The 14,007-nt window shown below is 45.0% G+C and overlaps 1 protein-coding gene across 5 annotated transcripts in view; it reads left to right on the top strand.

Moving 5' to 3' along the window:
- The window catches only part of mmd (disintegrin and metalloproteinase domain-containing protein mind-meld), a 206,371-nt gene extending 192,364 nt beyond the window's left edge, over nt 1-14,007 (top strand). For all 5 annotated transcript variants that reach the window (XM_055077571.2, XM_072286332.1, XM_072286331.1 and 2 more), the window contains one exon: nt 13,770-14,007. In XM_055077571.2, coding sequence (XP_054933546.1) covers nt 13,770-13,851 — 82 coding nt within the window. In that variant the 3' untranslated portion in view covers nt 13,852-14,007. The remainder of the gene's footprint in view (nt 1-13,769) is intronic.

Genomic DNA, 14,007 nt, shown 5'->3' with positions numbered 1-14,007 from the left:
AGGCTTGCACAGGCCACATTGTGATTGTTGACATCACGACATGCGGCACAGGCAATGCCGCTAGTAACATTGACCACGGATACGAGACATACAAATACTTTTCCATAAGACATTGCCATGGGTTCCTATGCTTACGATTTGTGTATTTGCTTCAACAAAGTATAAAACTCCTGCATTGTGCTGCTGGCAAGGCAAGAGCTTGCTGTCACATTTTTCCTACTATATTAACTTATGAACAAGCCCTCCCTGAAGAGCCGACCACTGCTGTACAGAGCTTCATGGTAAATTAAATAACTTAGGTCTGCTTGAAACAGTTTGTTCTGCAGTGGTTTCTGAATACACAGCAAAATACATGGGTGCACACCATCTGCTTGACACATTTAAATTAGCAGATTATCATGCTGTAATCATACACTTTTATGCCTGCGCTAATAGAGCTTTAGCCTGAAGTTTGTGTAGTGTCATGATCCTATTACCATGACTGCTAGGCTTCCGAGGCATACCCATACAGGAGGTTCTGCTGACATGTTAGCAGCAGCACTGATAGTGGTATCTTGCAATGCATCCTTCAGCTAAGGCATGCATACACTTATTGTTGTTTAGAAGATGAACAAGGTTTGCCTCCTAAATAAAATCCACCATTTCCAAAGACTTTTATGCATGCTTCCTGAACTATTTTACAGTGATATTTCTTACAGGCTCACTCCTCTGGTCATCTTTTTATTTCCACTGGTGTTTGTCATTGGAATCTCAAAATCCTTTGCTAGTGAATTAAAAAGAAAAATTACACACTGTGCAGTGAGGATTCGAACTTACGACCAATAGATTGGCCATTCTTCTGATGCTATAGGAGAACACTCATCCTGGAGAGAGCGATTATGCCAGCAGCTGCCATGATTGGCTAACGCCCACTTAGTATCTGTGTACTGGACAAAGCTAGCATCGATACCATCTTCATATTCCAGCATGTTGCCTTCCCAGTTGTGGACGTGGTCCTAAATTAAGTTTTCTTCTTCTACATGTAATGACAAAGAATGTGCGCATATGCTTCATCTTCATTTGCCATCTTTTAGCACTCGGCTTCTTCTCATGTTTACTAGATGATGCTGACGTCATCTTGTTTTCTTCAAGAATAGTGTGAGACGTTTGTCGGGGTAGCCCAAATATAAATTTAGGAAAAAATGAACTAGCTGCGCGGTCATAAGCTGAAGGGTCGTCTTGGTAGAGACCAGTGGCTAAGTTCAGTTAGGTAAGAGGAGGATGAAAGGCCGAGTCTTTCCACCTCATCACCGGGAGGCGCAGCTTCCACAAACGAATACTACTAGCGCTTTTTTTACTTCTTGAAAGGAGATTATGGGCTCACACCTGTATATCTTCACTCCAACAAACACTGCACGAATAAGGCTTATGGCATAGGTATTATATCTTCCAGATATCACATAGCTACCTCGCACTATGGGCTGTACTAAGTGTGTGCGTGCGTGTGCGTGCGTGTGCGTGTGTGTGTGTGTGTGTGTGTGTGTGTGTGTGTGTGTGTGTGTTTGTGTGTGTGTGTGTGTTGGGGTAAAAATTCTTCTGGGAGAAATTAAGACAGACATGAAAAACGCCCTATATCATCATTCTTGTTTCCTTTGATAAGTTCATTTTACTGTCAGAAAACATGGAGAGTCACTCAGTCAAGCAGCTATCTTGCCATTAAGCTTTATCTATACACCAAAGCTCACATATTAGGCCTTCTTCAGCCAATTCTAAGCAGAAAAAATTGTCTAAATATTTGATGCCAATTTCTTTACTTTTGGAAAAGAGCTCACTCTTATTTGTATCATGTGCATACTTTAATCTTTCGAGACACCAACTCGAGCTTTGAGAGTTAGCCATGCATTGTCTATTGAACGAGAGTTTGCTGGGGCTTGCCAGTTGCCTCCGTGTCATGTAGCTACTATTCATTCCTTTACCCAATTCTTTCGTTCACTTTTGGAGGTCACTGCAAATTGCTTTGGCTTGATATCGCTTTTGTGTGGCAGCATCAAGGAAAGAAAGTGTGATTTTGGTTTTGGAAAACTGAGTATCTTCGAACAGGGCCTACTGCGTGCATGGTATTTAGACTGGCTGTTTTCAGAGATTTGGGGATCACTGGCTGCGGTTACGTTCGGATCAGCTGCAAAAATGCATTAACTCTTGGCTTATGCTTGCTGTGACGCTGGCGCTTGCTCATTGGTCCTCAACCTTGCTGCAATGTAGATAAGAAACAGAATTACAAAAACAAGAAAGTAGAGTAAGTGCGTGTGAAGCTTTTCTATTTTTTCTGCAGCATAAAGATGTTTCAGGCTCAATTTGGCTTAACAAAATATCTGAACACGCCATTGCTAATGCTGCTGTTTCCACCTACCAATAGCAGCCAACATTCAATGCGTTGCGTACTTGTAAGAACAGTGTCAGAATTATTTCTGTGATTGCCTAATAATAATAACAGGCACACTTAATGTGAGTGCCTTCACTTGAAATGTGCTGTGCTTGCCAAATGCAGCACCAACTGATTCTCGTGGAGCAGGGTCAGTATGAATGGTGATTCTTCAGTATAGAAACCGACATATATCTCTGTTGTTACTCCTCAACAGCTCCAAGGAGTTACCATATCTTTCAACTTGTTTTCACTTTATATAGCCAAATGTTGATTCTGCGGGCCAGCCATTCAATTTCTCAGTGATCTTGAGATTGTTTTGCTGCATGGGTCCATGTATTTGACATGCTGTTGGTGACATGACTCATTAAGCTGCCTCACCCAGCTTCAGTCACAGTGTTGTATTTCTTGCTTACTAAAGTTCTGTTTGAGTTTTCATGCAAAAATGTGAGAAAAAGTCCAGTAATTCTAAAACAATTTTTACCCTGACATGATCAAAACACTGCTGGAGTTGCCCTTTAAATCCTTGTGAATATAGCATGCATCATGGGTGCATTGATGTTTTGAACGCATGAAAATGTAGAGGAGTGTTTGAAGCATTGTACATAACAGGAAATGACAGTGCATCGGCCATGGGACGGCAATGGACTCCCTTTAAGACAAACTCAAGGGGGACCCACAGACCAACTTCCCAGCAGCCACTGAAATTTTCATTACTTATCTTCATTGAAAGAAATCACATTAAATCAAAAAGGCAGATGTAAGAAGAATTTATTGCACCATGCATAATTAAAAGCAGTGAATTATGCATTCTTGAACAAGAATATGCTCGTGCCATCTGCATGCATGATAAGCTGAGGAGCAGCGTGTATACAGGCAGTGTTGTTCATGTAAACCAGAAAGGGTAAAGGACCCTTGGGGAACTCCTTGGGTCAACTGAAGCTTGCTTGATGTAGAAGTTTTAACTTGTATATTAGTTGATACCGGTTGCGCAAGTAATTCTCTAAAAGCTCGAGGGCAACATTACATATGCCATACCTTGATGGTTTCTGTAATAATATGTCATAAAGTATGGAATCAAAAGCATTTATTATTTATGTCCAAAAACAAACCAAGTGTAAATTCTTATTTTGCATAATTTCAGTTATTATATTATCTTTTTACCATTAATGCTTGTTCAGTGGACTTATAACACCTCCAAAGATCTTAGACAATGTTGCAAGTGTAGCAAAGAGGAACGCTCGACGTTGCAGCCACATCGGCAGTTCTCCGGGGAGGCGCGAGCTCGAGGTTGCCTGGGCTGCTCTGGCCGAAACACTGCCTGCTGTTCTCACGTCCTGTCCTTTGCTCGCTTTAGATTTTGGTGAAGGTTGCTGCATTTTTCGACCACCCTGGAATTTTGCAGCCGTACTCTGCTGTCCGTCATGCCTGACAACGCCAGCCATACATTCCCACCGGTTTCGTCAGCCATTGTATGTGCTAGTGCCCAGCGTCAGTGAGATCTTGACATCTTCAGTGGCACCGATGAGAAAGATGGTGCGATGAGAAAGCTCTTCCTTTTGCCCGCGAGACTCTGCCGGTGCTGACTTCTGTTGCCTATACCGAGGTGAACGCACCACTCAGCTATGCTGAGGCTCTCACACGGCCACCATCCCAGACTTCCACCATTCCCATTAGCTGTGCCACTGTATCTAGCTTCTCGTTTCGTTCAACCGAGTTACCCACACAGCAGTGGACAATGGTGCACTCTCGACAACCAGCCAATACGTTTTGTGTGTGGTTTACCTGTCCACGTCGCACGATTTTGCCGTCGCTGTGCACCGTCCTACCTCCGTAGCTTCGATCCTAATCCATACGTCTTGCTGTGCCTGTTATCCTCTGCATCTCGGAAGCCCGGCCAGATGTCTTCATACTCCGATGTCTTCATACTCCCTCTTGTTGACCTCCATTCATCATCACCTCGACGCTGCTCACTTTCGCCGATGTGTCGTCGTCCCTCGACACCGGAACGCCTCAGAAACAAGAACTGTGTCAGGAACTGCGTTCCAGAGGCAGGAACTGCATTCCAGAGGCTGGAACTGCGTCACCCCTGAAAAGATTAAGGCCTCTCCTTTCTCTGACTAATGTTATTGATGTATATGTGGACAGCGTCGCTGCACTCGTCCTTGTCAACACTGGTGCCACAGTTTCAGTTATTAGTACCAAACTTTGCTGTTTGCTCAGAAAAGCTACGATACCACTGTCCAACGTATCATTTCACACTGCCAGCGCAAACCACATCATGCCTGTGGCTATGTGTAGTGCTTGCGTTGGGATTAACGGCCTCCTCTACATTGTTGAATTTTTGGTGCTGTATTCTTCATCCTTGGATCTTATCTTGGGCTGGGACTTTCTTCCCGCTAATAAGGCCATCAGAGACTTCTCGTGCTGAAGTGGAATTTAAAATGCTTTGCGATGCCCTGCTTTTTGACACTCGTGACACTGAAGATAAACTATTTGTTGCTGAAGACGTTGCAATTCCACCACACTCCTCTGCCCTTGCCACGGTGTCATGCAACACTGTTGCTGATGTAAGCGCACTTTTTACACCATCTGCTACCTTCGTTTGTCACAAATGTTCCCTGCTGCTTTTTGCTCTTTTAGAAGTTTGTGACAGCGTCAGCAGACTGCTCGTATCCAACCAATTGTCATGTATCCTCACTTTGCTTCATGGAGATTGCATTGGCCGCATTCAGTGTGTCGACCTTGCTGCCATCATCAACATGTCAACTGCTTCCATCACCACTCATGAAGTAGCCAGAGTGGCCTGTAACCTCGTGCAAGAGCCAACTTCATTCAATGTTCTAAATGGCTTGCATCGCCAACACGTTGACTTTTTCCCAACGCGCCTAGCTTCTGTGCCTTCTCGACAAGTTCCATTCTTCTTTCAACTGTTTCCTTGGGTCACATGTCATCTGTTTGTCATTGCATCTACATGGGTACCAGTGCACCACTGCGACAAAGACCATATCATTGTCCGCAACAGAGCGCCATGTTATCGACAAACAAGTAGCTGACATGCTCAAGTGCGGCGTCATCCAACCTTCTGAGAGCCTCTGGGCATCACCAGTTGTTCTTGTTAGGAAGAAGGATGGATCAATTCGATTCTCTGTCGATTATCGTCATCTTAACGAAATAACTCAGATAGATGTTTACCTTCTACCGAGAATTGAGGATGCCCTTGACTGCCTCCAAGGTGCAGTGTTCTTCTCTTCTATAGACTTACGCAGCAGCTATTGGCTAGTCCCCATGGCACCAGAAGACCAACCTAAAACGGCCTTTGGAACACCAGATGGCCTATATGAATTTCATGTCATCCCTTCCGGCCTTTGCAATGCCCCGCAACATTGGAGCGTATGATGGACAACCTCTTCCATGGTCAAAAGGGGAAAACCTGCCTCTGCTACCTAGATGATGTGGTTATCTATTCGCACAATTTTCCCACCCATCTCTGTAGGCTAGAGGAAGTGTTACAGTGCCTAACTGACGCCGTGCTTCAGCTTAACCTGGAGAAATGCTAATTTGGCGCAAGTCAGCTCACCATGATTGGCTTTGTAATATCTAAAGGTGATATTCTTCCCAACGCCGCCAAGCTGCATGTAGTTGCTGATTGTCCAAAACCTTTCTCTGTAAGAGAACATCGCAGCTTCCTTGGCCTCTTTTCTGGCTTTCGTCACTCCATTAATAATTTTGCTTCCATGACCGCTTTTTTTAATCAGCTTCTACAGAGCGACTTGAACAATTAAGCCTGGTCGCCCGCTTGTGACAATGCCTTCAGAGAGTTGCATTTTCTACTAACCTCTGGCGACTGTGTGTGTGTGCCTCCTTCTGGCCCTGCGTCTTGGTTTTCATTGGTTCCTTTTTGCTTAAAACATAAACTAACTAGTCCAACAGCTCACGCTTCTAAACTACTAACCTTGCCACCGACGTTGCGCCACTTTGACCTTACAGCTTCGACCGAAGTACACACCGACACCAGCGGTGTCGGACTCAGTGCTGTGCTCACACAACATAAATCTGGATTCAATGAGTATGTCGTTGCATATGCAAGCCACACCCTCACCAAAGCAGAGATTAATTATTCCGCTACGGAGAAGAAATGTTTGGCTATAATCTGGGCACTTGGTAAATTTCAACCCTACCTCTGTGGCTGTCCCTTCGACATAATTACAGATCATCATGTGCTTTGTTGGCTGCCCACATTGAAAGGCCCCTCAGGCCGATTACCTCTCTGGGCTATGCGGTGGCAACATTTTTGTCTACAGATCTGGCCGCCACCACACTGATGCTGATGCGCTTTCCCATTCACCCGTTTCAACCGAAAGCGCTGCCTGCCTGTCTGCAAGTGACGAAGTACTTTCATTCCCAGCAAGCTGCAACATGGCTTCGGAGCAACGCAAGGATGCCTGGATTAGCGCTCTTCTCTGCTTAGTTTCAAACCCACTGACTCTTCCTCCATTTGCTCGAGCTTTTCGCTGTCAAGCTTCCCACTTCGAAATGCAGGATGGCCTTCTTATCACCAGAACTACCTGTCTGGTGGACGCAAGTGGCTGCTGGTCATACCTCGACATCTTCGGGGTGAAATGCGTTCTGCCTTCCATGCTGACCCACAGTCTCCGCATGCAGGTGTCTTCAAAAAGTGCACCCAACTTCACTCCAGGTTTTATTGCTGTGACATGTACACCCTTGTGCGCAAATACATTCAATTGTGCCCTCAATGCCAACGGCGTTAGCTTCCTGCTTGGCTTGTCTCTTGTACACTCCCACCAATTCCATGCCCTGCCAGGCCCTTCAATTGTGTAGGCATTGACATCTATGGACCTCTTCCGAGCACGGCTTCCGAGGACTGCTGAATAGTTGTCGCCATCTATCATTTGACACAATATGCAGAAACAGCCGCTCTGTCTACTGCCACAGCCCATGATATAGCATCCTTCCTCCTATGAAACTTCATTCTCCGTCAAGGCACACCTCGCGAACTGTTGAGCAATAGAGGAAGTGTGTTCCTCTTCGAAGTCGTAAATGTGCTCCTTGCTGAATGTCGCACCATTCATTGCACCACCACCGCCTACCATCCTCAAACTAATGTTTTGATGGAAAGATTCAACCTCACCCATGGCAACAGGCTCTCCAAATACATTACCTCTGATTACACTGATTGGGACCTTATTTTGCCGTTCGTGACGTACGCCTACAACACTGCACCACAGGTGAACATAAATTTTTCCTCATTCTTCCTCTTGTATGACCTTGAACCTTTGACTACACTCGACATCATTCTTCCATACCGACCGAATTCATCCCAATGTATGTCCATTTCTGAAGTGAGGAATGCCGTCAGCTCACCCATTCCTTTACAACCATCGACCAATGGTGACAAAAATCTCAACATGGTGATGACCACCCACATTGTTACTTTCTTCCAGACTCTCAGTGTGGCTTCCAGTGTGGCTTTCAGTTCCAGCTGTTCCTGCTGGCCTCTCATCTAACCTTATCTCCAAATATTAATGACCCTACCATGTTGTAGCGCAGACATTGCCTGTAAACCATACGTCGAGCCTGTCACGCCACCTACAGATCAACACTGTCGTGGTCGTGAAACCGTCCATGTACAGCGCCTGAAGCGTATTACGACCCACTTGTACTATGGTCCCCATGAGTATGGCTCCTTTTCTGATGGGGGGCGATTATAGTACAGAGGAATGCTCGGCACTGCAGCGACATCGCCAGTTCTCCAAGGAGGCGTGAGCTCGAGACTGTCTGGGCTGCTCTGGTTGAAACGCTGCCAATGCTCGCATGTCATGTCCTTTGCTCGCTTCAAACAAGTGCTGATACTGCTCTGAAATTTGACAGGTGGGTCATGCCACTGCCTTTGTTAATCGAGGTCACTCTTGCAACATTTAATTTTTATGACTTTTGCTCCAGCTGCTGACAGTGTCACAGCTCGCAGCATGATGCCATAAGTCACATGCTCTTAATAAGAAATTACCTGGTAGATTGCTCCATTTGCAAATGGAAAGATGCCACATTCCATGTTTGCTCATTGATAGCACCATCAGCATCCTTCCTGAAATGCTGCTGCTCTAAGCCTTACTGCACAGAGTTCAAGGCCTACAATCCAAGACGGGTGTGGTGCCAGTTTCAAAAGCCATGACAGGTGTTGGCAACCACTGGCACAAATGTGCACCTGCCTGTACAGTGCTGTCTTCACAGTAGCAGCTGTCTCAAATCTCTGTTGGCACTTGCGGCCACAGTTCAGTTTTCCTGAATGGCACCTGCATCACGATCCATGTTAAGCAGCTCTTTTTTTTTTTTCCCTTTAGGTCTGAGGGAAACCAACCAAACACTTATGTATTGTTGGGCATATCTGAGAGTTTGGCTTAAAACCAAGTTCGTCTTAACGGGAGTCTGCTATATCAGGTGTTTTTGTTTAGTACGAATAGATTTTAAAAATATTTCCCTTAACAGATATCAATGTTCCACCTTTCCAGGTGGATTTCTGGAAAAATAAGAAATTGTCTTTATGAGAAATGACAATGTCCAGGTAGCTAATTAAAGATTCCATAATTACCTTCTTAATTTTCACTTTATGGCACATACTCCACTTGCGGAATTGAAGCCAAGCAGCAGTGAAATCATGTTTGCTTAGCAGACATCCTCAGCCTAGCACTGCTTTTGAGTTATCAGTTCCCGGAATCTGCTAAAAATGCATTGGCGTTCCAATTGAGGTCATCTCAAACTGCTAGAAGGACGCATTTGGAATATTGGTAACTCGAATGGCAGCCAATCTATTCTGTAGAACATTTTAAAGACAGATGTCTCAAAAGTGGGGCTAGTAAGCCTTTCTACTAGGCTAACATGATATTGTTGTTGCTCAGTTTTAATTTTAGAATTGCAATATGTGCCACAAAGTGAACAATTAAAAAGTTAATTAGTGAATCTATTTAATTAGTTGCCTGGGCTTATCCATTTGTTATGTAAGCAATTTCCTCCTCTTCCAGAAATCCTCCTGAAAAAAGCAGAATAGGGAAGCCTGTCACAGGCAATGCTTTTTGAAATCTGTTCAGAAAAATTTACCTGTGTGAGCACGGTATGATTCAGCGGTCAGTATTCTGCTGCGCCCACGGCCAGAATTGTTCAAGATCACTTGTCCATTAGTCAAATCTTGTCATTAGTTCAGGCACCATGTTTTCTACAATGTCTCATGTTTCTGTATGAATACAGTAACCTAGAATGACAGTTTCAAAAAGCAGGCTTCCATTTATGGAAATTGCACATTGGTTTTTCATATCGATTGACTTTGTCCGCAAACTAGCAGCCATGGTCTTGATCTTGCTCCTTTACTTAACAAGTGGTGTGTACGTGCTCACAAGAAAGGAAGAGAGGATAAAGACAGGCTGGCTGAATGGGGACATGGTCATGAACCCTGTCCACGCAACCACGAGTAGCTGCTATCTTCATCTGTACACTTATCTATGCGAGAAATCTTTTTGCATGTTTTGCAATGTGTTAGACTGTTGACTCTGACTGTCCTTTGGCCAACACTCGTCCATGCCTTGACGAGTGGGTGGCACTGTGCTTGGATACCTGACATGACTGTGGCACATCTGCAGCCACACAACCTTGGTGTGTGTACTGCCGCATGGAATAACACAGCATACGTGCATGCAAATGTGCCATATTTCATGCACATTTTCAGGCACTCCATGATGGTTGTCTGGTTTTGAGTGTTGTACAACACAACAAACCATATGAGAACCCAAGAAAATTGTAGAAAAGAAAGAGAGAGAAACGGTCCGTACTTGTAACGAACTAAAGCGACTAACGGTGCGGCACAAGATAGTAGCAGTGCAAAGATCAGGAATGCAGCAGCCATATTTTTTCACGTGGGCCCTGGCGCATCTGGCCATGTGCAGCGTCCAAGCAAAGCTTGCAGTGACGAAGCCCAAGAGACCAAGTGCCCGAGGTAGCAATAAGTGTCCCCCCCACCCCCCCCTTGCCAGCAGTGCCCTGAACAGTGCCTGCTGCTCATTGAGAAGATCCAAGGGGTGCGTCAGCTGCCATACTGCCTTCACACAGTCAGTGCACAGGCAGCACAAGCCCAGAGGACAACAGTCATTCTGTTTGCTTCGTGTACTTGCTCATGAATTCACTGGCATGCACTCATGTCGACACAGATGTGTGGCTTCAAATGTGCAGGCATCTAGCTAAAAAAATTACCTACAGTTGCTGTTGACAAGTAAATGAGTGAAATAGAATTCAATGCCAATGCCACTGTTTCTTAATATTTTCAGTGTAGTTGACAGTGCCAAACATATTGTAAAGGTGCTGCTGCAAGATAGATAGTGTGAATTTCTCATATAAATTGATTTCTCATTCACCTTATCACAGCATTAATGGATAGCTTCAAAAGCACACTTGTGTCGAGCCATCTGTCATGGGCTACTATGTTGATAGTCTGGTGAGAAGGAGTTAAATACTAGCCTTGTGCGAGTTGTTCATGCCAGTAGGCACTGGATATTTTGTTGAGCTGCTTGACTGCTTTCACCACTAAAAACGATTACTGTTTTGTTGCCCACTTTGACCTTAGCTTTTATATCTTCATGATATACAGGTATTAATACATGTTGCATGCATTGCCATGCATTTGAGGTATGAGGCCATTTTAGTCTCTATTACGATTTTCTTTTCTTGCGTTTAAATATGCAGAAGCATTCACTTACATTGTAAAAGAGTGTTCTTTCTGTCATATGCCATCACAAACTTGTCGCCAGTTTTCACACTTTTCGTGTGCTTAGTTGTCACTCAAGGCTTACTTTTCTCCACCCAAGAGTTTGGTTTTGATCTGTTTCTTGTTAAGTTTCGCTGAATAGTTATCTGATAGCAACTTCTTGCATGTAAATTTATTATAGATTAAAGCATTAAAGGAGTATTGATACGAAAATATTGTGTCCCACATTTTTTGCTTTTTTACGTAGTTGTCAATTCCATAATTGCAGTACGAAGTCTCGATTCCTTGGGAGCACCACAAATAATTAATTACGCCTTGTGTGAGACACATTCAAAGTGCATATCGAGCGCAGCGTGGCTTCGGATGTGCAAAGGAAGACTCACCACTTTACCGAAAGCAGAGGTGGCAATCACGTGGTATCACAAATGACTACAGAACCCACCAGTTAGCCCAGTGTTGTGGTTGAAAACCATACAATGACCACATCCTCGAAAGCTGCCGAATTGGGCCTTCCAAGTGTTCGCTTTTTTAGGAAACGCAAGGGGATATCCTCTTCTCTCTTGTCCCATGAAGTGCTGAATGGATTCAGATTTTGGCAGCATGGTGTGCATGTGTCGTAATAGTTCTGTGGAAACCCGCAAGGTGGAGGGAAGTAAATAATAAAGATCCACCCAATCATAGCAATTGCTACACAGGAAACACATACGGGTTCCTCGAAAGAAAAGCCTCGCAGTTGAAGAGAAATTCATCCTGGTTCGGGACTCGAACCCGGGACCACCGCCTTTCTGGGGCAGCTGCTCTAACATCCGAGCTAAGCAGGCAGCTAGCAGTTGGCAGGGCGAAGTTGAATTTATCAACAGCTTGAAGCAAAAGCAAGAGTTTGACGTAATAGTTCTGTGGAAATCCGCAAGGTGGAGGGAAGTAACTGCGAGTCTTTCCTTTCGAGGAACCCATATGGGTTTCCTTTGTAGCAATTGCTGCGATTTGGTGGATGTCTCACTTTGCCTTTATTATGGTGTGTATATGTGTCAGTGGTATCTGGCACCCACGACAAGTTTTGATGACATGATCAGTCTGCTTTTTCCTGTCCGAAGCCGCACTGCACTTGGCGCGTGTTTTGAACAGGTCTCATTAAAAGATAATGTAATGAATTATTTGTTGCACTATCAAGGAATTGAGGCTGCATAGCATAATTACTGGGTTGGTGGCTATTGAATAAAGCAATAAAAATGAGACAAAAATGTTTCTGGCGGCACTCCTTGAACTGGGCTAACTTATACCACTTCTTGGAATAGAGAACCATGTTTTGGCCCTTCTACATAAAGAAATGAGAGCTCGTCATTCGTGTTCAGGCTTGTCAGCTTCAATGCCCTTCTCTATGCGTGTGGCGAGTTGCAGTGTCTTGTGATACTGTGCAAGAGCCTCTCTTTTTTTTTTTTTTCTTGTTTAACTTTTCTGACATTATATTTGGCACTCATGATACAGTACCTGCCCTAGATGTTTCTGCCTTTACAAATAGAAGTCTTTCTCAGAGCCACCCTTCATTCATAATCACTGACTTTTCTTACACTGTGTATGACTATAACTCTCTCAGCCATTACTATACCATGACAAAGCACTTTGCTGTTTTAAAATATTTGTACGTTTAAGTTAGTGATCTGTAAATCAGATGGGTGGTAATAACCCTATATCCAGAGCTGAGGAAATTTCCTAAAGTGGCCTCACACCTTAAAGGGCATGGGAATTGTTAACCATGCGAATTGCGAGCTGCATTTAACGCCCTAAAAGATAGTAGGAGAAAAAATTTTGACACGGTTGTGGTGCTTTAGTGCTTGAAGGGTGGTTTGCCTTCGAAAGAAGCATGTATTGGGTTGTTTCACATGGGTTGCTTAGAGATGGTCATCATGAGCAGTATTTTACCAAGAACCAACTTTCAAGTGGCAAGTTTTTGCAGATGCCTTGTGACATGCATAGCGCCTTGGAGGAAGAAAGTTACTGCTGCAGGCTGCTGAGCTGCGTGAGCCTTATGGTGCACACTGCCAAGTTTAAAATGTTGCAATGCTTCTGCCATCGTCAGGCAACCTCCCTTGCTTTCTGAGACAGTACAAATGGTTGCCACAGCAGTGTTTCTACAGTTCAAGCAACCCGGCTGTGCCAAATGTCAACAGAGCAGTGGTATTTGCTTGAGTGCCAGGTTGCCTTTGAGGACAACAAAGTAGATATCTTGTTCTCTTGTTAAGCCTGCCTTGATGTCATTGATTGCGCTGAGCAAAAGCCAACTTGGAGTCCCAGTCCAGTGCGTGGCTGTGATGCTGGATTGGGCTTCCAGGCTGCGTGCAACAAGTGTGCCCTCCCCACACCGCCGCCAGACCTCTCCAACACTCAGACTGAGGCAGCACCACTCCTACAGGAGCATTCCAGCAAGCAAATATAGTCCTGCCACTTGATTCAAACAGAGAGAGTCGCCAGACCGGTGGCGTGTGCAGGGTACACTCTGGGCAAGTTGACGCCATCTCTGCAGTTGAGCAGCCCAGGGCTGCGCAACTGGAGGGGATGAGGCGGCGACCGGCGTGACCCGGCGCGTGTGTCCACTTGCAGATGCCTCCCGGGGACGCTCACCGGAGGAACTACTACAAGTGAGGCCGCGGCCGGGACCGCGGGGCGCCGCCGCCGACCCTGACTGCACTGCCGCCCCCCTTCCCATCCACTCTACAGCACTAGTCGTCGTCATCATAGCGCGCCGCTAGGCTCATTAATCACAAGTCAGCAGTGTTCAGTCTCTAGATATGCGCTCTCTCCTTTGTACTCATGGATGCATTAAAACGACAGCCCTTTC

The sequence above is a fragment of the Dermacentor andersoni genome, chromosome 2 (genome assembly GCF_023375885.2).
Source record: "Dermacentor andersoni chromosome 2, qqDerAnde1_hic_scaffold, whole genome shotgun sequence".
In the NCBI taxonomy this organism is placed as follows: Eukaryota; Metazoa; Arthropoda; class Arachnida; order Ixodida; family Ixodidae; genus Dermacentor; species Dermacentor andersoni.
Note: the sequence above shows the minus strand (reverse complement) of the source record. Positions and strands in the feature narration are given on the sequence as shown.